The 25,848-nt window shown below is 46.6% G+C and overlaps 1 protein-coding gene across 3 annotated transcripts in view; it reads right to left on the reverse strand.

Moving 5' to 3' along the window:
* The window catches only part of SSH1 (slingshot protein phosphatase 1), a 47,786-nt gene that overhangs the window by 6,888 nt on the left and 15,050 nt on the right, over positions 1–25,848 (reverse strand). The window contains exons 1-13 of one of the 3 annotated variants that reach the window (XM_088655729.1): positions 17,921–18,021; positions 15,401–15,504; positions 13,341–13,405; positions 12,480–12,601; positions 11,831–11,899; positions 11,370–11,435; positions 8,680–8,874; positions 5,960–6,053; positions 4,510–4,638; positions 4,358–4,404; positions 3,317–3,463; positions 1,867–2,067; positions 400–991 (exon numbers count right to left, since the gene is read on the reverse strand). In XM_088655729.1, the coding sequence (XP_088511855.1) occupies positions 400–991; positions 1,867–2,067; positions 3,317–3,463; positions 4,358–4,404; positions 4,510–4,638; positions 5,960–6,053; positions 8,680–8,874; positions 11,370–11,435; positions 11,831–11,899; positions 12,480–12,601; positions 13,341–13,405; positions 15,401–15,485 (1,812 nt within the window). In that variant the 5' untranslated portion in view covers positions 15,486–15,504; positions 17,921–18,021. Of the gene's footprint in view, positions 1–399; positions 992–1,866; positions 2,068–3,316; positions 3,464–4,357; positions 4,405–4,509; positions 4,639–5,959; positions 6,054–8,679; positions 8,875–11,369; positions 11,436–11,830; positions 11,900–12,479; positions 12,602–13,340; positions 13,406–14,508; positions 14,622–15,400; positions 15,505–17,920; positions 18,022–25,848 lie in introns of those variants that run through there. The other 2 variants (XM_035134959.3, XM_035134954.3) reach the window with 2 other exon arrangements.

The raw sequence follows: 25,848 nt of genomic DNA on the forward strand, positions 1-25,848 counted from the left end.
TTCTCTTCTGCTATATATTAATAGTTGGGCCTCATCCAACCCTCCCAGGTTGCCTGTGTCCCCTATGGAATGAAGGGCTACTTACACCCCAGAAAGGAAAGCACAGTTCAGGGAGGGAAATTCCATCACATGATGCATCCCTGAAGAGGATCCTGCTTTGGGGGACAATATGAAGCAAGGACTTGCGTACTAAGGGAGAGGGTGAACAGCGACAAAGTATGACATGACCTCCTGAAGGACTCCAAACAAGAAGAGCAACTACCATGATCTGCCTTTGGTCATGCCAAGACATGCAACAATATCCGTGTGTGTGTGTGTGTGTGTGTGTGTGTGTGTGTGACACATAACTAAACACTCTGATGTGCTCAACTGAGCTCCACCCTTCAGTCCAACACCCACCTCAAAATCCTCAGGGCAGCTCCTCTTGCTGTTGTTGTTGTTCAGGTTCTCACAGTTCCACCGGCTCTCCTCCTCTTGTGCAGATGAGTGACGCTTCCAGCGCTCAATGAGCTTCTCCTCTGCAGGGTCTCCTTCTTCCGGGACAGCAAGCCTGGGTACAGCTCCAGCCTTCAGGAGGCTGACCTCAGGATTCCCCTCCGTAGTTTTCTCCCCAAAGCCAGAGACCTCTGCTCTCTCCATGCTCTTCAGCTTTTCCACTGGAGGCTCGTCAACAAAGCCCAGGAAGGGCAGCTCTGTTGCTGCCAAATCTGCCTCCTCCTCCTCTTCCAGCAAAAAGTCCCTCTCCAGGTCCTCCAGCTGGAAAAGCGACTCTCTGTTCACAGGCAAGGAGTCAGAGAGGCGCCTGAAGCAGTAGTGGAAGCCCACGGCCTCCTGGCTTATGCGGGGGTCTGCACAGCTGGGCTGGCAAGGAGCATCCAGGTCCACATCCAGACTGTCAAGCAGATAGTCACTTGGCCCACCAGCGCTGCCCAAGTTCTGGGGGAGGCTGTCCTCAGGCTGTTGCTTCCATAGCTTGTTATGACGCTGTTTGCTATGGGGGAAGGTAGCCAGGGTGGGGGAGGGGCAGAGAGAGAGAGAGAATGAATTAATCATGTGTTTCTCAAAGTTCCCCACCAGGCCTCCTCTCTCTCAGCTGTCACCTGGGGGCAGCCATTCCATAGGACTGCCTCAGTGGGAGCGATGGCAAGCGGCAGGGCTCATTCCATCAAACTTTGCTGAAATGCCCAGCAACATCAGGCACCTCCTGCCCCTGAATTTGCCAGCTGGTCATTATAAGAAGAACTGTTTAGGAATGGGTGCCTAAGTTTGATTTCCCTCCCTGTCCCTTTCCCCTTGTGTGTTATATGTTATTCTCATTTCTTTCCCTTTTTTTAGTTTGCAAGCCTGTGGGGCAGGGACTGTCTTGTTTTCACAGATGCAAACCTCTGGTAACCTTTTTGGTGAGCAGAGAACCAATTCTCTAAACGAGAATGAATTAATGTATGAATAAAATCAGGCTCAGAACAGACTGGCAGCCCATGAAGACTTCATCACCTGCCTTTCCTTTTCTCTTCTTTTAAAGTAATTTGTATGGCTGGTTGTTGTTGTTTTCCATTTTAGAGTTAAGAAAAAACAAAGGCAAGACAAAAATAAAACAAGCAATGCAAACCAAAATGGAAGTGGGGTGAGGATCAGAAGCAGAAGAGGTGCACCTTGTGCTGCACGACATGAAGGAAGACAACTCTCACCATTATGTAAGTGAAGTCAAGCAAAGGGAGTCTGAGGCAGAGGACCACCTGCTTCTTCTTAATGTGTGGATCTGTCCTGAGCTCCACCATTTCAGACGGAACAATGGGGTCAGTGGCAGCGTGGGGCCAAGGCTCACCCTGCTCCCTCCACTTTCCTTCCCAAGCACCAGCCCCTTACCTGGCATCCAGAATGCCCTCGTACTCCAGGAGCTGCCTCATGAAACCGGCGTTGGGCCTAGCGATGCTGCGCTTCTGCTTGACGTAATTGTATGCTTTCTCCAGGGGCCAGCCAAATTCCTTCATGGCATACGCAATGACGGTGGAGGCAGAGCGACTCACACCCATTTTGCAATGGACTAGACACTTTGAGCGGTTTTTCCTGTAGAGGGGAGGAAGGGAGGAGATTGGCAGCTGGGGGAAAACAACCATTCTTGGTTCTGCAGCACAAACTGGGACACTTTAAAGCGTTTGTGAACCAAGATTCCAAGCACCTCTTTGCTTTGTCAACAAACAAGCATTTATTAAGGGCATCGGTAAAGTAGCTTCGGCTGCCTGGCAGCACAGCACATCTGCTCATAACAGCAATGGCCTTGAAGCCTCTGTGGGTGAGTAAGAGCGCTGAACTCAAATCCCAGCCCACTTATGTACTGGTTGGGAGAGGGAGAGTGTTAAGGCAGATCCATCTCTCTCCAACTCAGCTCCACATCTGTATATAAGGATAATGCAAACACACTCTGCAGGGCAAGTGTGAGAATGAATGAAGCAGATGGTTGTAAGGCGCTATGCAGAACACAACAAATAGTCCCATCCACATCAGAGGCATGGCTGGTGGTGACATGAGAGAGAAAGCCTTATCTGTGGCTGCTTCCATATTGCAGGATTCCCTCCTGAGAGGCTATATGGGCTCCCTCTTTCCACTGTCAGGCTGAGAGCTTCCTGTTGAAAAACTGGAAACTGAGGTGCAAACAATGCTGATTGCTGGGCAGCTGTCAGGGCAAACTGTAGTTTAACTGCTGGCTCTAAATGTGTTCTGATAAATTGGTTTTTAACTAGTTTGTTTTCCTTTGTATTTTATAATGATGTTTCTAAATGTTGTAAGTCACCTTGAATCCCAACTTAGGAGAAGGGCAGATAATAAATACAATAAATAAACAGTTAGCTTATACAATTTTTGTCAAGACACCAGCATCAATGATTTAGGGGACAGGCCAGTTGGTGGCTCTCTCTGGGCTGGTGCAGCCTAGTGGCTAAGAGACTCCCCAGGAAAACACTGGCACTGCTGGGTGCAACACAGGAGGGATACTGCTGACCTGCCTTAAAGGACTGTTGGAAGGATTACTGAGACAATGTTTGCAAAGCTGTTTGAAGGTTTCTTTGTGCCATATGAATGCTAAGTATCATCCGTGAAAACAGTTAGCAAGGGAACCTTTATTTTCACCAGCAGGACACGAGGCACATGTAGCTAGCTGCCTGGGCATGACTGCTGCCATCCTGCCCTTCTGTTTGGAGGCAGAGCACTGGGCTGTATGCACCACAGTGAGGCTCTCCTAGCATCCAGAACAGGGCTTCCCTCATCGCTCCCAGAACACGGCAAAAGAAAAAAGTGTCCCTTCTGTGCATCAGCTTACTTGGCTTTGTTGATGAAATGGTAGGCCTCGTTCCAGTGGGCAAGGAGGTCAGTGGTCTCTTCATCATAGACCCTGATGTTGTGGTATGCAAACAAGCCAGGGAAAAAATTGTCGATCTCCCTTGTGACATTTAAGATGTAGTCAACGCTATAAACATAGGAACAGATCAAGACAATGTTTGTGCAAAACAATTGAAATGTCTCCTGTCTCCTGCACAAGCACCACTTGGATTTACAATCCCACCCACTCAGGATTACCCAAATGATGACCTCTTGGCCTTTCTATTGACTGCTGCCCATATGGAGATAGCCAGATGCTGGAAACTGGCACTGGGCTGAACAGTGATTCTTGGTATAGTCAATAGCATTGGCTGAACAACTAACATGCCAGGTCAGAGCAGCAAAGGGCAAACACAAACTATTCCTTTTATAACCCATGGCAGATGTTTATTGAATTGTTCAGACTGTGGCAGGAATCCACCCAACACTCTTTGTTACATAGCATGACAAAAGTCTGCAATTTTATCAGGGTAAGTTTTTTGTTGTTTACTGTTGTAACAACAGTTCTTCTTTTTTTATAAAAGACTGTGGTTTTATCATGGTGGTGGGGGCAGGGAAAACAGCAGCATTTCTACACCAGGAAAACCTCAATTTCTGCATCTTTCATGACATATGCAGACATCTGCCAGTTTTGCTTTAATTCACATAAGCTATTCTGCCATTTTACTTGTTTGCATAATGTACTCTATTATGGGGAAGCGGGTGGCGCTGTGGTCTAAACCACAGAGCCTAGGGCTTGCCGATCAGAAGGCTGGCGGTTCAAATCCCCGCGACGGGGTGAGCTCCGGTGCTCGGTCCCTGCTCCTGCCAACCCAGCAGTTCGAAAGCACGTCAAGTGCAAGTAGATAAATAGGTAAATGGGAAGGTAAATGGCTCCAGTGGGAAGGTAAATGGCGTTTCCGTGCGCTGCTCTGGTTTGCAGAAGAGCATCAGTGACCAGGGATTAGCAGCTAACTGAGGAGCTGGAAAACATGGTACTCACCCAGAGCCCCGTAGCTCCTCCAGGTTGGAGGCATTCCACTCGGAACCCTGGAAGAACCACACCAGAGTCAAGACACACAACAAAAGCAGCGCCACAGAGGTGTTGGTGGCAAAGGCTTTCAAATGACTGGGCTCACCTGCTTGGCTACTTACCAAGTACAGATGGTCAAAAATGAGAGAGGGCTTGTCCATCTGCCCCAGGATTAGCAGCATCTCATTGTCAATGAACTCTTTGAACTCCTTCAAGTTGCAGCTCATGTGCTTCTCCAGCTCATTCCGTATCTACACGGGCGAAAGAGTAGCAGAGTGAGGAAGGTGGACTGGCCATCGAGGGAGCCACTGCTCAGCGTGAAGGAAGCCCCAGGTCCAACCTTTGGCACCTCCTGTTAAGAGGATCAGGCACCATGAGTCAAGAAAGGCTTCTCTTCCTGAGGCCCCAGGAGACAATAAGAAATCAGCTGGCTATCATGGAAATAAGTATTCTTAATTGCCTGCATAGACCTGATGGAATAGAAAAGCTTGTAAAAATTGGCACTGAAGGCACTGGCTGAATCTCTAGTGTTCCCCACAGCTGGGCCAAAGGTGCAGTTTCTTCTTGTTGTCAAATGAGCCTCGCCATCTTGGGGAACGACCAAGGACGCTCCTGCCGATGATCTCAGGGATCACGCTGGGTTCAGGCACTCCCTGATGTATTAAGTTGTAGATGGGCGCCAGTGCAGATGCTCAACTATGGTGTCATGAGTTGTCAGCCAGGAGCCCCCACCAGCAGTCTGGGGCCTACACAGAGAGAAGTACTTTCAGGCTCCTAGGCAGAAACTGTTCTCAGAGCTACTGGAGCAGAACACTTTTCAACTAGTGAGGTGGCACCTTACAGTTGATACCAAAGGGAGGGCCCCCCAAGGTCGAGATCCTGGGAAGCCCCTCAGCTGTGGGGACGGATCACCAACACAACAGTAACAACTAAGTTAGAATGTCATGGGGGGAAAGTAAGTCAAGGAGTCATCCGCAAGGTTCAAACTATCTAAACATAATTATCTGCAAGGGAGGGGGGAAGCACAAGGAGGAGTCCATGGTTCTCCACCTCCTCAGGTAGGTTGGACTGAGAGAGGCAGTGACTGGACCAAGGTCAGCCAGAGAACTTCATGGCCACATGGGGATTTGAACCCTGGTCTCTCCCAGGTCCTAGTCAGACATTCCTACCACTGCATCACACTGCAACAATAGTACAGTGGTGCCTCGCAAGACGAATTTAATTCGTTCCGCGAGTCAATTTGTTTTGCGAAAAATTCATCTTGCGAATCGCGGTTTCCCATAGGAATGCATTGAAATTTCTTTTTTTGCCCATAGGAACGCATTAATTAAATTTCAATGCATTCCTATGGGAAGCAGCGATTCACAAGACGAATTTTTCCCAAAATGAATTCGTCTTGCGAGTCACCATCAGATCACAAGACGCATTCGTCTTGCGAAAAATTCATCTTGCAGGGCATTTGTCTTGCAAGGTACCACTGTAGTAACAACAATATAGGGCCTCCGATTTTGCTTGCTAGGCAGCGAAGGAAGCAAGGCAGTCCCAGGACAGGCCACCAGAGGCTCTGCTTACTTCTTTAGAGGTTACGTTCTCCAGATCTTTGCTCATCATAATACTTCGGAGTTTGGCCTTGATGTGGCGTTCTGCCCGCTCCCTCTCAGTTGGTCTGGAAAGGCAAGAAAGGGAGATGAGAGTTTCCCAGGAAAGAAATCTGTGGGGCTGCGAACCACTGAGCCTGACTCCCAATGAAGAGCTGTTCCCTGGGAACCCAGGAACTTTCAGGCTCCTAGAGACAAAGTCAGAAAAGCTAAAGCACAGAATGAACTCAGGCTCGCTAGAGAGGTTAAAAGCAACAAAAAGGGCTTTTATGGGTATGTCCGTAGCAAAAGGAAAAACAAGGAAACAGTGGGGTCACTCAGAGGAGAAGATGGTGAAATGCAAACAGGGGACAGAGAAAGGGCAGAACTCCTCAATGCCTTCTTTGCCTCAGTCTTCTCCAAGAAAGAAAACAACGCCCGACCTGAAGAATATGGAGCAGATGATTCAGCAGGGGAAACACAGCCCAGAATAAGTAAGGAGGTAGTACAAGAATACTTGGCTAGTTTAGATGTATTCAAGTCTCCAGGGCCAGATGAACTACATCCAAGAGTATTAAAAGAACTGGCAGAGGTGATTTCAGAACCACTGGCAATAATCTTTGAAAATTCCTGGAGAACAGGCGAAGTTCCAGCAGACTGGAGGAGGGCAAATGTTGTCCCTATTTTCAAAAAGGGGAAAAGAGAGGACCCAAACAATTACCGCCCAGTCAGCCTGACATCAATACCAGGAAAGATTCTAGAGCAGATCATTAAGCAAACAGTCTGTGAGCACCTAGAAAGAAACTCTGTGATCACTAAAACATGGGTTCCTGAAAAATAAGTCATGTCAGACTAATCTGATCTCATTTTTTGACAGGATTACAAGCCTGGTGGATGAAGGGAACACTGTGGATGTAGCCTATCTTGATTTCAGCAAGGCCTTTGACAAGGTGCCCCATGATATTCTTGTAAAGAAGCTGGTAAAATGTGGGCTAGACAATGCTACCATTCAGTGGATTTGTAACTGGCTTACTGACCGAACCCAAAGGGTGCTCATCAATGGCTCCTCCTCATCCTGGAGAGTAGTGACTAGTGGGGTGCCACAGGGTTCTGTCTTGGGCCCAGTCTTGTTCAACATCTTTATCAATGACTTGGATGATGGGCTTGAGGGCATCCTGAGCAAGTTTGCAGATGACACCAAATTGGGAGGGGTGGCTAACACCCCAGAGGACAGGATCACACTTCAGAATGACCTTAACAGATTAGACAACTGGGCCAAAGCAAACAAGATGAATTTTAACAAGGAGAAATGTAAAGTACTACACTTGGGCAAAAAAATGAAAGGCACAAATGCAGGATTGAGAGCAGTACATGTGAAAAGGATCTAGGAGTCTTGGTAGACCACAAACTTAACATGAGTCAGCAGTGTGATGCAGCAGCTAAAAAAGCCAATGCAATTCTGGGCTGCATCAATAGGAGTATAGCATCTAGATCAAGGGAAGTAATAGTACCACTGTATTCTGCTCTGGTCAGACCTCACCTGGAGTACTGTGTCCAGTTCTGGGCACCACAGTTCAAGAAGGATACTGATAAGCTGGAACGTGTCCAGAAGAGGGCAACCAAAATGGTCAAAGGCCTGGAAACGATGCCTTATGAGGAACGGCTTAGGGAGCTGGGTATGTTTAGCCTGGAGAAGAGAAGGTTAAGGGGTGATATGATAACCATGTTCAAATATATAAAAGGATGTCATATAGAGGAGGGAGAAAGGTTGTTTTCTGCTGCTCCAGAGAAGCGGACAAGGAGCAACGGATTCAAACTACAAGAAAGAAAATTCCACCTAAACATTAGGAAGAACTTCCTGACAGTAAGAGCTGTTCGGCAGTGGAATTTGCTGCCAAGGAGTGTGGTGGAGTCTCCTTCTTTGGAGGTCTTTAAACAGAGGCTTGACAGCCATCTGTCAGGAATGCTTTGATGGCGTTTCCTGCTTGGCAGGGGGTTGGACTGGATGGCCCTTGTGGTCTCTTCCAACTCTATGATTCTATGATTCTATGAACTTCTGCTTTCATTGCGAAAGCAATCAAGTTACTTTCATGTGAAAGAAAAGCTACTGGTAAACTCAGGCTACAAAGTCAGTGTTTACTGAAGATTCAAGCAGACTGGATACGTAGTGCTTTCAGTAGCTAAACAGTGAAAATACCCTTGGGCCACCATCTTGTTCCTCCACAGAGCTGCATCCCAGTATTTCCCCAAATACACCCAAGTACCTATCAGAATCCTACATATACTATCCCCTTCTTGCTTTCCACGGTTCCATCCTGGTTTTGAGGTGGGGAAGGGGAAAGAACACATAATTTCCCCCAGAATTGTAGAGCCACCAAGCACAATTTATGCCCAGGATTGGTTTTCACATTTAACTCAAAGGAGGAGAGCTTCCTGGATCAGGCCCATCTAGTCCAGCCTCCTCTTCTCACAGTGGCCAACTAGATGCCCATTATGGGAAACCTGGAAGCAGGACCTGGGCACAAGAGCAGCACTCTCCCCTCCCTATGGTTTCCAGAAACTGGTATTCAGAGGCACTAGTGACTGAAGGCGGAGCATATCTCACGGGGCTAATCGTAACCGATACCCTCTCCCCGATGAATATAGGAACCCTTCTATTTGTGGGATTTCTCTAGCCAGAACACCTCAGACCAAAACCAAAAGGGGAGGACCCACGTGTCCACATATAGAGCTGGCGAGTCGGGGCGTGTGGACTCCAAGTCCTGCATGGCGTTCCACTCATTGATGCAGCTTTGCTCGGAGGCGATGCAGCTCTCGTAGTACGTGGCCCAGACGAGCGCCATCCCGCCAGGAAAGTAATTGTGCCTCCGAGCCACCTCACAAGCCTTGTGGAGGATCTGCAAGGCGGACCTGCAAGCATGGAAACCCAAAGAGAGAAAAAAAATTGCTCAAGTGCCAAGGACACAGGAGTGGGGGGAGGCAGAGGGACTGATAAAATAATCTGCAGAGGAGCAAACATTAACAGCGACAAAGTTTCACCATGGTTGAGCTGTTGAATTTATAAATAAACATAAAAGAGCCTGCCGGATCAGACAAAAGGGAGCCCATCTAGTCCAGCACCCTGTTCTCACAGTGGCCAGCCAGATGCCCATGGAAACCCACAAGCAGGACCCAAGCACAACAGCACTCTTTCTTCCTGCAGTTTCCAGGGCAGAGCATAGCAATCCTGGCTAACAGCCAATGATATCCTTAATCTCCTCTATGAATTTGTCAAATCTTCTAATTACCTTCACATAAATCTCAATGCAATTTACAAGCATATGATAAATACAACTAGAATACCAAAAACAAAACAAACAAAAAAGATAGGTTTGAAATCAGAATCCATGCTGTGAGGGACAAGGGATACAGGGAAGTCCCTCCCATCTTAAGTTCCAGCCCATCCCCAAGCGCTGGGGAGAGCAGGGAGAGCTCTGCCTCCAGCGGAGAGTCAGGAAGTGGTGTCCGAGGCTCAGGCAAGGTTGCGTAGCCCATGCCCCAGGTGGGACAGGAAGGTGTGAGCACGGGGGGAAGGCCAATTCCCCCAACTCCGGAATTGCGACGCAAACGTAGGGGGAAGAGGTTGGGTCTCCCAAAGCTTCTTTGCTGGAAGAAAACGCGCCAATCTCCATTCGGAGGTTCTGACACCTCACCGTAAGCATGTATATAGATCGTTCTGAGCACTGTAAATAATCAGCACTTAATAAAAGTCTAAAAAGACTATGCTGCGAGGAGTCGTTACTCTAGAGTAGCCACATCAGCGCCTCTGAGACATGCTAACTGGTTTTACTGAATTAAGATGCAAGGATGAACAGTTTTAAGTATCTGAAGCAGAATATTAGATGATGCTTTCCCAGAAGTGGGATGTAATTATGGAAAAAGTTTCACACTTTGGATTTTCTCCCACCCCCTAAAGGCACAGGAGTTGTGCCATTCCTGTCACTGGCACAGGACGACAGAGGCCAAGTAGCAGGAACAGGGAGCTATTGGTTGATTGCATTTCTCTCCTCTGTGCAATACAGGCACAGGCCATGCTGAGCTGGACTGGAAGCAGAACAGAAAGTAAGCCAATGTGCCAAAGTCCCCTGTGAGCACCATGGAAGCTTGTTAGATATGAGCTTGTTAGGTGACAAGATAACAAATGGCTAAAGATGGCTCTGTTCCACTTGGCCTCAGGCAAAACACTTTGCTGGGTGTAGGATATTAACATGTGGGGTCAAACAGCAAGCCGTTCACAGGACACCTGCAGTTATCACTCAATAACCTGAAAGTGTGAAAACTGTTCTCAAGTCATCATAGATCATGGCCTCTGCTCCCCCCATGGCAATTATACAATTAGTAAGCAGCAAGGGGCACATGCATGATCAGAGGTGAAAAGAAGAGATGGGCAGGCACTGAAGATAGAAAGAGCCTCCCTTGCAGGCAGAAGGAGCTGGATTCAACCTCTAGACGAGGCATCCCCAAACTTCGGCCCTCCAGATGTTTTGGACTACAATTCCCATCTTCCCCGACCACTGGTCCTGTTAGCTAGGGATCATGGGATTTGTAGGCCAAAACATCTGGAGAGCCACAGTTTGGGGATGCCTGCTCTAGACTTTCCAGGAAGGGCTGTGGAAGACTCTTCTTTGCCTGAGACCCAGGAGAGCCACTGCCAATCAGAAGAGGCAATGCTGGGCTATGCAGACCTGAAAAAGTGGGCTTCCTATGTTCTTCATCATTAGGGGTGGTATAACTTCTGCCTCCTCTGCCCTAGGTTGTAGCCTACTAAGGCTTTGTAAAAGACTGAGTGCAGGAGAGGGTTACAGGGAAAGGTGAAGCTGTGATGTTCTATGAAAAGGTTTTAAGGATGGATTTCATTTCTTGGTGTTGTACAACTGCAAAGCTTCTGCACAATTTATATAGCTTTTTCTTCATGCTGCGTGCTCCCGTTCCTCACATTATTAGCCTTCCTAAATCATTTACCATTCTAACTTCATGCTCTGGTTCAGCAAGACACCAGAGTGTTGAGACTCTCCCATGAGACAGAAATTCAATTTCCCAGCCTGTCTTTAAAAACCTAAAATGTAAGGGTGGGTTATTTGATGGACAAGGAAGAATGGCTCCAATTTATTCATCTCGACCATCTAGTTTCCCTCTGGTGCTTTTTCTAAAGAGAGAGGAGTTAAGTTATATCATAATTTATGGTCAAGAGTTGGCCTAGCCTTCTAGGACCCCCCCACCACCTCCAGCAACTGCAGCAATTCAGTGATTGAGTTGTTCGGGGGGGGGGGAGGCAGGGATTGTTTGCCAGGTAGGGGGTGAAAGGCTATGTTTTGTCATCTAGAAGGGAATGAGAAGAGTCAACTGCTGAAGAAAAAGTTACTCACCACATTGCTTGAACTGAAACGGGCTTGAAGATATGCATCCTTCCTGCAGTGCTGACGCTGAACCCACTAGCAAGAAGACCCACAGAGAGAAGAAATCACTCTATGATCCTGGGGCCATGCATCACAAGCTATTGTCGCTGTGGTTATTACTATTATGAAGAATCATCATTCACACTCTTAGGGCTATGCATCACAAGTTGCTATTAGTAATACTATTCATTCTTAAACTGCTTTATAACCAAAGCTCTCATAAGGTTTATATAATGTTGAATTGCTAACTACAGAGCTAGTATATTCAATAAGAAGTTGAGGGTTTGGTCGCGTATCAAAAAGACACACCCTTAACAGTAGCTAAAATATATCTATACAAAAAGCTCAGAGTTTAATGAAGTGGCCTTTCCCAGCAGACCTGCTCTGCCTAATATCACCTTTGTTTTGCTAGAAATGCTCTTGTTTCTTACCCGTCACCATCTAGATGGATCTTTGTGTCACTCCACAGGCGCAGAACCATTCCGATGGTGCAGCTTTTGCTACCAAGAAGGAGAAATGACAACGTTTTGACAGGCTTCAAATACATGTGGACCTCAACAAAACAACGGCCAGATTTCATGCATTTGTTAATTACATTTTTATTCTGTCGGGGTGGCAAATATGGTCCTCTCTCCTGCCACAGTGCCTCCATTTTATATTCCCTGTGAAGCAGATTAAGTGGAGAAAAGTGACTGGCTGTGGTGATCTTGATGGCAGACTAGGAGCTCTGGTTCAAGTCCAAAACTCCGGGCCTCTCACAATGGTTTAACATCTTCAATATGCCTTTCAATTCCCACAAAAACATCCCAGGGCTGGTGTTCTAGAGAAGGACACCTTAGCAAACAGCCACAGATTTCTGGTGAGTGTTCTTGCTGTGGGTGGGAGTAGGTATCCAGAGTTTGCCCCTGAACATCTTTATTTTATTGTCAACTCAAGTGCCATTGACACCCTAAGCCTTTGCATTAAAATAAGAGTATGTTTAAGTGTGTGGCTTCTACTGCAATTCTTTGGGATGATCTCTGACCTCCACAGAAAACAACAGGCTGGTGGCATCCCCCCCAAAAAAACCCCTGCACTCACCTCTCCTTGCTTGAAAAGTCTACTCCCAGCAGGATATTCTCCTCTGTGTCTTGGCGTCCGGTGCTATAGACAACCACCATGTACCTCACCCGGTCTGTCCAGACACTTTCCAGACGCACAGCCTAAAAACCAGCAAGACAGTTCTCAGTGCCCACTTCCTTCACAACAGCCTCTGAGAGCCCATATTCTGTTTAGTTACAGGTGTTCCTCTTCAAGTCAACGCCTCAGATTTTCACAAGCTCTGTATTAGCTTACCTAAGTATGTTTCTGAGGAGATAAAAGGGAGGGTGACTTAAATGGATTTGCACCCCACCAAGCGGTTGACACTTTTGCCCTGCTCTGTTAACGAAGTGAGGAAATGCTCTCTAAAGGAGCGGTGGAAGACCTGTGGTGGCCCGCCAGCTGCTGCTGGACTACAACTCCCATCACTCCCAACCACTGGCCATACTGACCTGGGGCTGCTGGGAGCTCAGCAAGCTCTGGAGGGCTACACCTCCCCCACCCCTGCTCTGAAACAGGCTGCTTGGGGCCTTTTAGGAAGCAGCATCTTGAATGGTGCCCAAGAGACAGTAGGAAGTCAGTGCAGATGCTCAAACCACAACTCAAACAAGGCAGCACCCTTGAATTTCAATGGGAGAAACTGCACTCAGCTTTGAGCTGGCTTGTGGCCCAAGCTGGATTACAGTGCCAGTAAAATGATTCCAAGTGCTGCTCTTCTTCAAATGCTGCCTTCACAATCCTGGATTTTAAGCACCATCTGAGGATCTGCCATGCTCTCTCACAAGTGAGTCCTTTATCAAGCACTGCAGAGAGGTTGTGGTCCAGAAGCCTGGGGGTTGGGGAATGAGCAAGGCCTCTTACCAATTTGATCCTGTCCTCACAGCGAAGGAGGTTGATCATCACCTGAAGATGTTGGGGCAAATCACCTGCAGATCCACAAGTGAGAAGTCATCAATAGATATGGATTAGCCTTTTGCCTGATGCTTTGAACTGTGTGATATTCCATGTCAAGTCCACATGGTTCAAGAATGGTATGCATAAAACTACGTTGGTTTTGCTTCCCATTCCTTCAGACTTCCCCTGTCTGCCGCAGAGAGTTGAAGCAATGGCAGAACATAGCTTCATTAGCTTCATATTAGATCCACCCCTGCAAACCACTGCTCTGTTTAGCTTTGGTCAACTGTACACCAGGTCAACTGCTCTGAGAAGTGGCTGCTCTCCAAGGGGCATTTTTTCAGCCCACCTGCCTGAATCCCTTTCCATAGTGGATGCTTGCCCTGTTCCACCACTGAGTTGGTTCGTGTTGGACGTTTGGGTACAACTCAACTTGCAGAAGAGTGGTTTGTATGGAGTAAAGAGGAAAAGTGAGAGACCTCCACATTCCCAGACTATCCCTGTACCTTTAACCCAGAGGTTTTCAACCTTTTGAGTCCATGGCTCCCTTTACCAAATACATTCTTTCAGCGGCACCCCTGTGGGGCTCAGGAGCCCGGTTATGTAACCTCCAGAGCTGGCAGCCTCTCACCCTTTTTTGAACACCCTCCCTTGTGGAGTATTCCCTTGGCCTCTTGTCCTCTCCTTAGGAGTCTCCTGGGCAGCTGCTGCTCCGTCTCTGAGCTGCCCCCCCTGTCCCAAAGAAAGGGGCCTCCTCACACTGCCCCACAGGGGCCTGGGACCTGTCTGTCCATTCCCAACAGCAAGGGCTGGCGGACTGCCTGACTAGGCTCCCTGGCCCACTTACTTGCTTACTCAGAGACCGCCTCAACTCCTAACAGCCAGCACCCCCTGGCAAGCCCCAGAGGCACCATTCGCCCATGGAGCTTGTAGCTAGGGCTGGTGCAACAAACAGCTGTGCAAGCCTTTGGGAGGCAGAGATGCGAGAGGGCATCAGAGGAGGGAGGGAAGGAAGGAAAGGGGGATGGAGGCCAGTGTTGCCTGCGGCGCCCCTGACCATCATTCAAGGCACCCCAGGGGGCCACGGCACACTGGTTGAAAACCACTGCTTTAACCTATTGGCTTACTTCTTTACCTCCTTGTTGTTTAACTTTGGACTGATAGGATGCATCCTGTTTTCCACCTTCCTCCTGCTCCTCACACTTCTCTCTCAGACCTCAAACAGAGGGGTCACCTTGGAACAATACTCTGAGAGCAAAGCAGCAAGCATGTCATTTCTAGAATAGTATGTTCGGTTCGAACTAGAAACTTTTCTATGCAAGTTATTTACTTCCTATAATAAACAACTCTTGTTATTTTATTACTCTACAAGCGTATCTCAGTGTGTGTTTACAACAGGTAAAGTCTACTCTCTAACCACAATTCACTTGCTGCCAAATGCTGCTCACTCTGGGTGGGTAAATGACCCAGCTGTTCCAATAGTTTGGCCTCAGGTCAATAGCTGGTTGGCCCAGTTTCCCTGCTTCCATGTGAAACAAACAAGATGCGTCACCCAGAATAGTCTCTGGACCCTTTTGGAGGCCTAAGATTTGTACCATGGTCCATTTTGCATTTTGCACTGAGAGTCAGACAAGGTCTTATAGTGTGTATGAGGAAGGCAAATGGATGCATGTAGCAAAAAATACAATTCCCAGCTTAACGATTTGATGGTGCAAGCTCAGTAAGATACACTGTGGGATGGTAGCTGGGTCTGTGAAACTGCTGACATCTGGAGAAATACAAGCCTCAGCTCCCAGCCACACAGGACCGACCATGTGGTGCCCTGTCCAACAGGCTGCTTGCCCCTAAACAGGACCCAGCACTCCTTCCCTGGCTCTCAGAGAGAAACATTTTTAACATATCAGTCTACAGAAAACCACTGCCTTAAGTTAGTATCTCCCCCCCCCCACATTTATCTTTCCTAGGTTGTCATGCCCAAGTCATGAGGACTGCCCAAGAAAAAACTATTTTGCTGTGACAATGCTTACCAGCATGTTTGTGAAGGTGAGTAAGACTTCGTGGACCTTGAGGGCTGTTTCCTTGCTGGAGGAATAGTGCAGCACCTTTCACCATAAAAAAACTCTCACTCAGGCTGGAACACAAACAGATGCAGGAGATCAGGCTCGGGGAGGGGGATGCAACAGGGAGGACTATGAGGGTAAATAGAAAGTCTGGGTTATCTCAGTAATGCTAGCAAGGGTGAAATCCATGCAACACATGTGTTCCCCACCTAAACTGGCCTGGGGGGGGGCAGTCCCAACACTCCAATCCCACCGGTTTGTAAAACACTGTCAGAATTGCAATGAAAATCATTTACAGCCTTCACAATAAAGCCCCATTCCAATTCCTGCATTAGAAATATGGCATCATTATTTCATTTGTGCCCTGTTTGGGGACACCCAGGGAGAGAATAAACCAAGATGATTTCATTTCCCCAATTTCTTTCTATAACATATGTAACACGCTGAAGGTACATTTATTTCATATATTCATTTCTCAAGCCAAAGGCTACAAAGCAAGTAAATGACATACCAATAGTCAAGTAAACATTGGAAACATTTTTATCTGTTTTCCTCAAAAAAGTTCCTCTCCCCTTGAGGAAAAAGTGAGTGTCATGTGCTTCCAGTGTTTCTGGAAATCTCAAGACAATTACCATGACAAAAGGATTGTGCCTTATGTTCTTCAAAACACTTGAGCCCTTGTTAGACCAGAGAGTCAGCAGCAAAGTCCCAGCCTTTAAACGGCTGGCTGTCATAATGGGCTGGTGATGCTTTGCTGCTGGCAGAGGACTTTAAAGGCAGAAGGGCTGCAGGTGCTGGCCTTCTATGTAACTTTCCAACTGGGTTTCATGTTTGGCTGCTCCTGGAGTTGTTCTTGTAGGGGAGGATGTGACCCTCCAATTCAGTGACTCAACAACACTTGGTTATAAAAATCCAGGTTGTGAGAACAGTTGTCTGTATGAACTTTTAATGTATCTGTTTCTTAGCATGCAGAGTTTCAAGCTGCTCTTTAAAAACTTCAACTGCAGATGATTCTTTGGGATGTAGAGAGGAAACTACCACCCCCTTTTCATGCCATCTTCCAACTGCACTTTTTGAAAAGAAATTCATGGGGTGAAAAGGAAGAACAAAAATAAAGCTTGGACAACCCAAACTTTGTGACTGAGAGAAGCTGGGACTTCGGCAAGGGCAGGCTGGTTCTGTTGTACATTTCTCATTCATTTTACCAGACTTGGCCAGCCAAAACTGCACATGTGTGAGAGTTTCTGCATTTTAAAAGGCTGTACAGTAAAAGAATGGTCCTCTCAAGAAAAAAAGGGAGGTCTGCCTAACCTAGACTGGCTTGCTGTGCTTAGTAGCAGCTCTCCAGTGCAGCCCTTCTCAAACACCTCCAGGTGCTTCGGGAAAGGTTCCTCTAATTCAAGATTTCCCAAACTTGGGCCTCCAGCTGTTTTTGGACATCCCCAGCTAGCAAGACCAGAGATTATGGGAATTGTAATTAAAAAACAGCTGGAGACCCAAGTTTGGGAAACCCTGTGTCCTAATGTGTTATTCTGACAAGGTTTTAACCAACTTTGAGAACTTTTAAGTTGGAAATGCCAGGAACTGAACCGGTGAACTTCAAATATAGAGGGGACATTCAACTCTTTCCCGCTTAAAAAAACAAACAAAACAAATTTCTAACTGACTGGACACTTCCCTAATGAAGCCTCAATGGAAACAGCTGGGATTTGTGAGAAAAGAGGGCTTTTCAGCAGACACAACACTTCTCCCCACCCCAAATTTATAATTGATTCTTCAAGATTACTCTCAAAAACTAACACACACACCCCCCATATGAGCTCATTGACAGGCCAACAATGAAAAAAGATATTGTGGAAAATAATTGGACAGCACATAAAGATATATGTTGATGCACAATGGCAGTTTTTTAAATAAAAAAGTCTGAAGTCAGAAAAGCAAAGCGATGAAGAGTGCTCTCTCTCCCATTAGTCACAAATCCCGACAGGCAATCTCTCCTAACATTTCCTGCCATTCTAAGCACAGCAATACACAATTCCTGTTTATGATAAAGAGGAGAGCGAAATTACCAACTGCCCACAAACTTCAAGCAGCTTTATCAAGCATTGATGAGATCATTCTATTGCTAGGCCTAATGAAAGCAAAGTCCACAGACGATGCCTTGATTCTGTGGTCATGCGGTCACCACTGGACAGGGCAAAGGCGCTCAAGATGTTTCAAAAAGCTTGTTGATAGCAAAAAATGTAAAATAAAATAGGCGTGCTTCCTGGATTTCAGCAGCTGCCTCACAAGCAAATGATATGGCATTTTCACTGCCACAGACATAAATACCATCAAAGTTGGCCTCAAATATGGCAATATCGGGCAATCCAGCAAATCTGTATTACAATGACTGTTTTTAGGAGGAAATGAACATCTTTTCAAGGACCACACCAGCATCTGTGTTGAGCACCCATCCCAAACACACACAAACCACATTCCGCTCACACTAGTTGCCTGCAAAGTATCTTCTCTGGCTGTTGCCCCAAGACAGCACAAGCAATGATGAACCCCCATCCGACTTAAATCAGGCTTGCTTCTACACAGCTCCCTTAAGATGCAAGTGTTAGCAATTATATGTTAGCAATTTTGCAAACAACACACAAAAAGAAACCTTACATCTTTGCATTTTAGTTACCAAAACATCAAATCTGAAATCAACACAACGACACAGATGATTTCACTTAAGGAGAAGAAACCTAAACAGAACCTGGAAACCTCAAGTAAGCAAAGCCAAAGAGGGGAGGGGAGGGGAGGGGAGGGGAGGGGAGGGGAGGGGTAACGTTCCATACATACTATTTTGGACGGGGTTTCTTTGAGCAGCAGAAGCATCGCACTGGTCGAAAAGACAGGCAGAAGTCAGTGAAATCTGAAAGGTTCATAACCAACATCCTCCCGCTACTCAATTTTATTATTTTTGTGGCAAGACAAAAGAGAAGAGGAGAAAACGGCCACCAACTGTTGAGTGAAGGAGAGAGGAATCTCAAAGTCTGTTGATGCTACCCAGGAAGGGGTGGCTTTTACAGAACACTGTGCTCCCCCCACCATATCCTGGCTCAGAAAGCACTTGCCCTAACATATCCTGATGAAAGAGGCCCTTTCAAAAGAAAGGGCAATGGAGGGGGGAGAAAACCAGCTGAAGCTCATCAAATCATTAAGCTCCTACAGGCTTTTCTTCTTTTCAGGCTCTGTAAAACAGCAGCAGCACCTCTTGCTATCAGAAGGAAAGTACAGTCCAACAGCTGGGCTCCAAATAACTCCAAATTCATTTGAACCTCAGTAGATTAAGAAGTGTCACACTGACAGATGAGTAGGTGAAATTCTCCCAACCCCAGTTCTGTACTGCATATAGAGAGAGTGAAACAGCTGCATTATGTTAAGATTTCACCTCGCATATTTCCTTGCTGGGCACCATTTCAGTAGCAAATAGGTGAACATACCAGTAAGGCTGTTTTTAAACACACAATTAGGTTTTTGTATGGAAAACACCAACCTTGTTATTTCTTGTTGAGTCAATTTTATAGAATCATAGAATTGCAGAGTTGGAAGGGATCCCAAGGGTCATCTAATCCAACCTCCTACAATGCAGGAATCTCAGCTAAAACATCCATGACAGGTGGTCATCCTGCTGATGCAGGAGATCTGTTGCTACAGGATCCTTGAAAAGAGGTGACAATGCAGCCTCTGCTTAGAAATCTCTAACCAAGGAGGGTTACAGTCTGCTTCACTGTCAAGCAGGACATTGAACCTATAATCTGACCCAGGCCCTGTGATCATCACTGGAGGCCCTTCTCTGTGTGCCCCCCTCCACAGGGGCTCTAGGGTGGGGCCTTTTCAGTGGGGGCTCCTTGCTTGTGGACAAATGTTCTCCTCATCTTTAGGCACAAGGCAGAAACCAAGCTTTTGGTTTTTAATTTTCTGTGGGCTCCTTTAGTGGGTGGGGTGTTTTAATCCTGCCTTTTAAAAATAAGAATGTACTATTGTTTTGTTCTGTGTTTTGTTTTATGGTGGTTTTATTGATGGATGACTAGATTGCTGCAACTTACTTTGGGGTGCATTGGCAAAAGCAGGTGACTAATGTGTTTAAGAAATTAAATAAATCAGTTTAACCTAAATCAGGGAATGGGACCCAGGTGGCGCTGTGGGTTAAACCACAGAATCTAGGGCTTGCTAATCAGAAGGTCGGTGGTTCGAATCCCTGCCACGGGGTGAGCTCCCGTTGCTCGGTCCCAGCTCCTGCCCACCTAGCAGTTCGAAAGCACATCAAAGTGCAAGTAGATAAATAGGGACCGCTCCGGCGGGAAGGTAAACGGCGTTTCCATGCGCTGCTCTGGTTCGCCAGAAGCAGCTTTGTCATGCTGGCCACATGACCTGGAAGCTGTCTGCAGACAAACGCCGGCTCCCTTGGCCTATAGAGCGAGATGAGCGCGGCAACCCCAGAGTCGGACACGACTGGACCTGATGGTCAGGGGCCCCTTTACCTTTAAATCAGGGATAGGCAAACTTGGCCCTCCAGATGTTTTGAGACTACAGTTCCCATCATCCCTGACCACTGGTCCTGTTAGCTAGGGATGATGGGAGTTGTAGTCCCAAAAAATCTGGAGGGCCGAGTTTGCCTATGCCTGACCTAAATCCTTTTCTTGTTTTACCCTCTGGAGCAATAGAAAATCATTTTTATCCACCATCTTGGCAAGAGCCCTTCAAATACAGTCAACTCACAACTTGCACACATTTAACTTGTGTAATCGCAGCTTTACACACTTGGCAGCCAGCCAGCTGAAATTAAACACATGCAAGGCAAAGAGCTTAAATATGGTGGCAACTTAGTCCTGTGCACATTAAGGCAGCCTAACTTGTAGAGAGGGGCTAAAGAAGTGGACAACTTGTGCCTTGGTATTGTCAGAAATCCTGAAGCTTTCACTGGCTCTCTTTCTTAAAGTCTGTCCATTTTTCTAGAAACACCTTCTTCCCCACTTTCTTTGGAGAGAAGCTACCAGTCCAGGACGCAATGAAGTAGCTCCCAAATAGCTGGGAAGCAGGAAGCAAGGAAGGCCACATCTAATGGGAATTGCAAGAGGAAATTAAGACACCAGGATTGAATTGCCAGAGCTCACATTTGGCTGTGACACCTTTAAGCTTGCCAAAGAAACTGCTGTGGGATCTCAAGCTTGTTGCTGATTTTGCGTTGTCATTCAGAGAGACGCCACCCATCCAGCAAAGATATAGTGAACTAATTATCAACATACCCATTCTGCAGATTCCCAACACTTCTATTAAGAAAGGAAGGCATTTGCATTCCTGATGGTGTTTCTGCAGCATGCAGTCCAGTGCCAGAAGCAGTCTTCTGAGTCAAGGCACCCAAGAGGCGTTTCAGACAGGTGCTATAATCAGCTACCTGAGAGAGAAAGTCAAGCTCATGCCCGTACCATGGCTCAACCTCAGCTCTGCTGGGCCTGCACTTTCCAAAGAGAAACCACAACTAGCTGCGATTTTGACAGCAACAGGACTTAGGCTGCCCAAGACGCTTGATCTACAAAGTGTACAAGTTTCCACTGCAGATCAGCTATGGATAAGTTGACTGTTTAGCAAAGATTATATACAGACTCACCATGCTGTATCTAGCCATTTAAATTCTTAAAGCCGCCTTCCCTACCTTGAGGTCCTCCAGATGTTTTTTGGACTTCGATTTCCATCATCCCCAACTACTGGCCACAGTAAACTCTGTAAGGCTGACCAGCTTAGGAAAGCCTGCATTAATGCACTGGCTCCTTCTTTCGTCTTCATTGGGACTATGTATAGTTTTAATGAACTATGCACAGTCTATCATGACTGGAGGAAGAAGCTAAATGTCCCTGCGTTTGTACTTTTTCACTTGGAAGGAATTAACTTCTGCCACAAAACATGTTTGATAGTCTCTGGAACAGATGCTTTACAAGCAGATTGAACCAATGAATGAATGAATGAATGAATGAATGGTCTATCAATGACCATGGTACATGTAACTCAAGGAAGAGCTGCTGCCTTCACCCTGATCTGGATGTGAGCTCTCCAGAGGCTGGTTGCCCTCACTGGAAACAAAGGCTGAGCTAGGGAGACCTATTTCATTTATTTATCTAATAAAACGTATATGCCACTTGATTGTAAGGGGGGAAACCCTCAAAGTGGTTTACAAAAACAAAACAATAAAGTTATCAATAAAAAACACCATTTAAAACATTCACAGAGGAATTAAAATAAAAGATAAACCAAAAACAGATTAAAACATATGTCAACATTATACATATCTAGACAAGCTTGGGAGAGGAGTTACTGGTTTTTTTAATGCATTTTGTATTCTCATTTTGTATTTTTCTGTTGATCTTTGGCTGAAGGGCAGTATACAAATTTAATAAATAATAAAATAATAAACAAAAATGCTTTTAGCAGGTGATGAAAAGAATACAGTGAATACACCTGCCTGATGTCACTAGACAGGAAGTTCCAAAGTGTGAGTGCTGCCACACTAAAAGATCAGCTTCCTACAAATGTGGAAGGGGTCTTATAACAGTGCCAGTTCCGCAGATTGAAGCAGTCAGGTGGCCATATTGGGTCAAGGGATCTTGCAGGTAAACTGGCTCCAAGTTGTTAAGAGCTTTATATACTAATAAAATGCATTGGACTTGGTAGCAAATCAGTAACCACTGCAGGTCTCTGAGCACAGATGTTCTATGCTGACGGGGTCTCACTCCTGTCAGCAGTCATGCTGCAGCATTATGCACTAACTGCAGCTTCCAGATCAAGCGCATGGGAGGCCCTTTGGTCTGATCTAGCTGACCTATTCTTATGCTGCTTAGCAAGCTCTACAATTTGTTGCTTTTTGTGTAGTCTGACACAGTTTCAAGAGGTGAAAGAGGAGAGCGCAAAATATGGTCTGAAGCTCAACATCAAAAAAACCAAGATCATGGCCACTGGTCCCATCACCTCCTGGCAAATAGAAGGGGAAGAAATGGAGGCAGTGAGAGATTTTACCTTCTTGGGCTCCTTGATCACTGCAGATGGTGACAGCAGTCACGAAATTAAAAGACGCCTGCTTCTTGGGAGAAAAGCAATGACAAACCTAGACAGCATCTTAAAAAGCAGACATCACCTTGCCGACAAAGGTCCGTATAGTTAAAGCTATGGTTTTCCCAGTAGTGATGTATGGAAGTGAGAGCTGGACCATAAAGAAGGCTGATCGCCGAAGAATTGATGCTTTTGAATTATGGTGCTGGAGGAGACTCTTGAGAGTCCCATGGACTGCAAGAAGATCAAACCTATCCATTCTGAAGGAAATCAGCCCTGAGTGCTCCCTGGAAGGACAGATCGTGAAGCTGAGGCTCCAATACTTTGGCCACCTCATGAGAAGAGAAGAATCCTTGGGAAAGATTGAGGGCACTAGGAGAAGGGGACGTCAGAGGACAAGATGGTTGGACAGTGTTCTCGAAGCTACGAACATGAGTTTGACCAAACTGCGGGAGGCAGTGCAAGACAGGAGTGCCTGGCGTGCTATGGTCTATGGGGTCACGAAGAGTCGGACACGACTAAACGACTAAACAACAACAACAACACACAGTTCAAGAGTTTGAATTAAATGATCAACATTAAATGCTGAATTACAGTATACCAAAATGAGTATAGTTTTATTAAGAACTAGCTGGCCCGGCCACGTGTTGCTGTGGGTTTTTGTGTTAAATGGACCCTTTTCTGTTAAATGGACTTTCAGAGTCTCCCTTTAGAGTCCCCTCACCTGCCCTTTCCCAACCCTGACTCCCCTACTGTAAGTTTCAAAAATAAGACCCCCCACCCACGTGTGTTCCTGAAAATGTCCCCACCCCCACTGTTTTGGCTGACTCAGGGTCCTACCTCCCCTCCCCCATGGCTAAGTGTTTTCCCCCTCCCTTTGTTGTGCCTCATCCCTGTGAGCCTCATCCCCATAGCTGCCAAGTTATCCCTTTTTTAAAGGGATTTTCCCTTATGCTGAATAGGCTTCCTCGCCTCGCGAGAAAAGGGAAAACTTGGCAGCTATTCTCATCTCTGTGATTCCCCCACCCTGTGAAAGGCCCATATTATGTTTGCTTTTGCCTGTGGCCTACTGGGCAATGTTGCGGCCTACTCAGTTTTCCCTGTCCCAAACCACCCCTCACTCCTTTGGCTGACTCAGGGTTCTTCCTTCCCCCCCCATGGCTATGTGTTTTCCCCCTCCCTTTGTTGTGCCTCATCCCATTGCGAAAGGCCCTATTCTGTTTGTTTTTGCCTGTGGCCTACTGAATGGTACTACTCAGTTTTCCCTGCTTGGCAATGCTGCAACCTATTGAAAAAGCTGGGCCTTGTTTTCAGTTGGTTGCTGTGGAATTTTGTGGTGTCATCTGGCGGCGCAGCTTTGGAGCCGGCAGCGTGCAATCTGCCTTTCTATTGAATGCTGCTGGAGTCGTCAGAGCTTCTGGTAGTGACGTCTAATTTGGGAGCCACTTTTTTGTGTTTAATCATTATTTTAGGTGTGAAAGGTGTGGGTTTTTTGGGGGGAAATTTATGCCAAATCCCTCACTGATGGGTATGGAATGTTGTGGCCAGATTTGTTACATTACAGTTCAGCAGTTACGGAGAAAGGCTGGGACCTCTGCACACGCAATGCCTACATTTTTATATAGATTGATAGATGTGTTGTGTCAAAGGCAGGCGGGCCCACAGAGAATTCTCACTGTAGCCTCTCTTAAAGGAAGCACAATTCCACCCATCAATTTGCCACTGGTTTACTCCTGACCAGCGGCAGTTGCTGTCAAATTTCTGTGGGAAGAACCAACAGCCTCTTGCTGCCTCCTTGGGGATGTTTGAAACAAGCAGCAAAGACAGTTATGGGATGGAGCACACTGACACTTTGGCCAGGAGGGTGAGCGCCCTTTCTGGAGGTAACATCTGATGAGGCCTCCACTGCCTTTCAGATACAAGGGCAGGCGGCGAGCGAGAGCGGCTGCCAAGTTTCGCTCTAAATGCCTGCAGCGCTCTGCCAACAAAAGTTATCTTCTGAGCAGGGTATTGTTTGGCCAAGAGGGCGTAGGCTGTGTTCACTACCCAAGAATTCCAAGCAGTATTTTCAGAGACTGCAGGCCATTCACAGTGCCAGATGCAAAAGCTCTTTCAGGGCAAGGAAGGAGGAAATCAATCAGGGAGCCCACAAAGGCAGATTTCCCAGCAGGAACAAACTGCCAGCGATGCCAGCCAGCTCTGCCATGGTGACATGGATTTGCTTCATCATGATTGCAATCTGCACATTTCTGCCGGGAAACTCAGCTGCAAGACGCACACACCACAGGGGAGGGTTCCACACAAGGAGAAAAGCCACACTCTGCAGCATCACAGGTCCACCTTGGGGGGAGTCGAGCTTAATCTCTCATCTCCCATCATGCAGCAGGCTTAGATACAAACACAAAGGACCCATTTTCAAGGATGGCCATTTGAATGCAAGCAAGCAAACAGGCTTAAGTAGTGTAGGCACAATCCACAAGGAATGTCTTCTGGGTATGCCTTGCTGAGGACAAGTGGAACCGCCCCAGGAGAACAAGCACTCCAAAAAGAGGGTGCACAACAGAACATGAACAATAAGATCAGGCTTAGCATTTGCACAGTGCTTGATCAGTATATCCTTATAACATTGTCACTCAGTGAAGCAATAGGCTCTTCAGTTGAGAGTTTGGTGAATGAAGGGTCAATTTCAAGTTCTGTAGCAGAGTCTAGCATCTTGAATGTTAACTGTCCACTTGCTGATAGACAAGATCTTCCCATTGACTGCTGTAATCAAGTTGTCGCAGGGGTAACTCATTGGTGTGGATGGCACAAACCAACCAGATCAGTTTATGACCAAGCTTGACCTCTACCCAACAGCCAGTGTTAACATTTGTAGTATCACCTCCAATGGCCTGCAAGCTCTTATCAGTGCCCTTCTTCACAAAATCTACAAGATTATGAGCAATAACTTCAACTGGTGTGTTCCCCCCCCCCCCGGAACCTTTCTCCAGAGTAGTGTTAGAGATATCTTCCACCTGGTTCACTGTACAATGAAATACTGTAATGCTGCTCTACAATGATGCTGGGGAACTGCTGATCTGAACTGTCTGCTTTTAGTGTAACTTTATTTGTATATTTATGGCCATCAAGAAGATGCAGTCAATTTCATCCTTCTGACATAGATGAAATCCAATTCCTAATACAGGGCTTTCATAACTACAGTATTTCTTAGGCCCTCTTGACTTTATGTGATCCAACCACAAGCCTCTTCTCCTCTTCAGTAATCAAGCCAGCATCCCTAAAGATGGCAATGGCAGCTGTGGCACGCAGGCCAACCCCCTATCTGACGCTCTGCA

Source organism: Zootoca vivipara, chromosome 12 (assembly GCF_965207765.1).
Source record: "Zootoca vivipara chromosome 12, rZooViv2.hap1.1, whole genome shotgun sequence".
NCBI classification, from domain to species: Eukaryota; Metazoa; Chordata; class Lepidosauria; order Squamata; family Lacertidae; genus Zootoca; species Zootoca vivipara.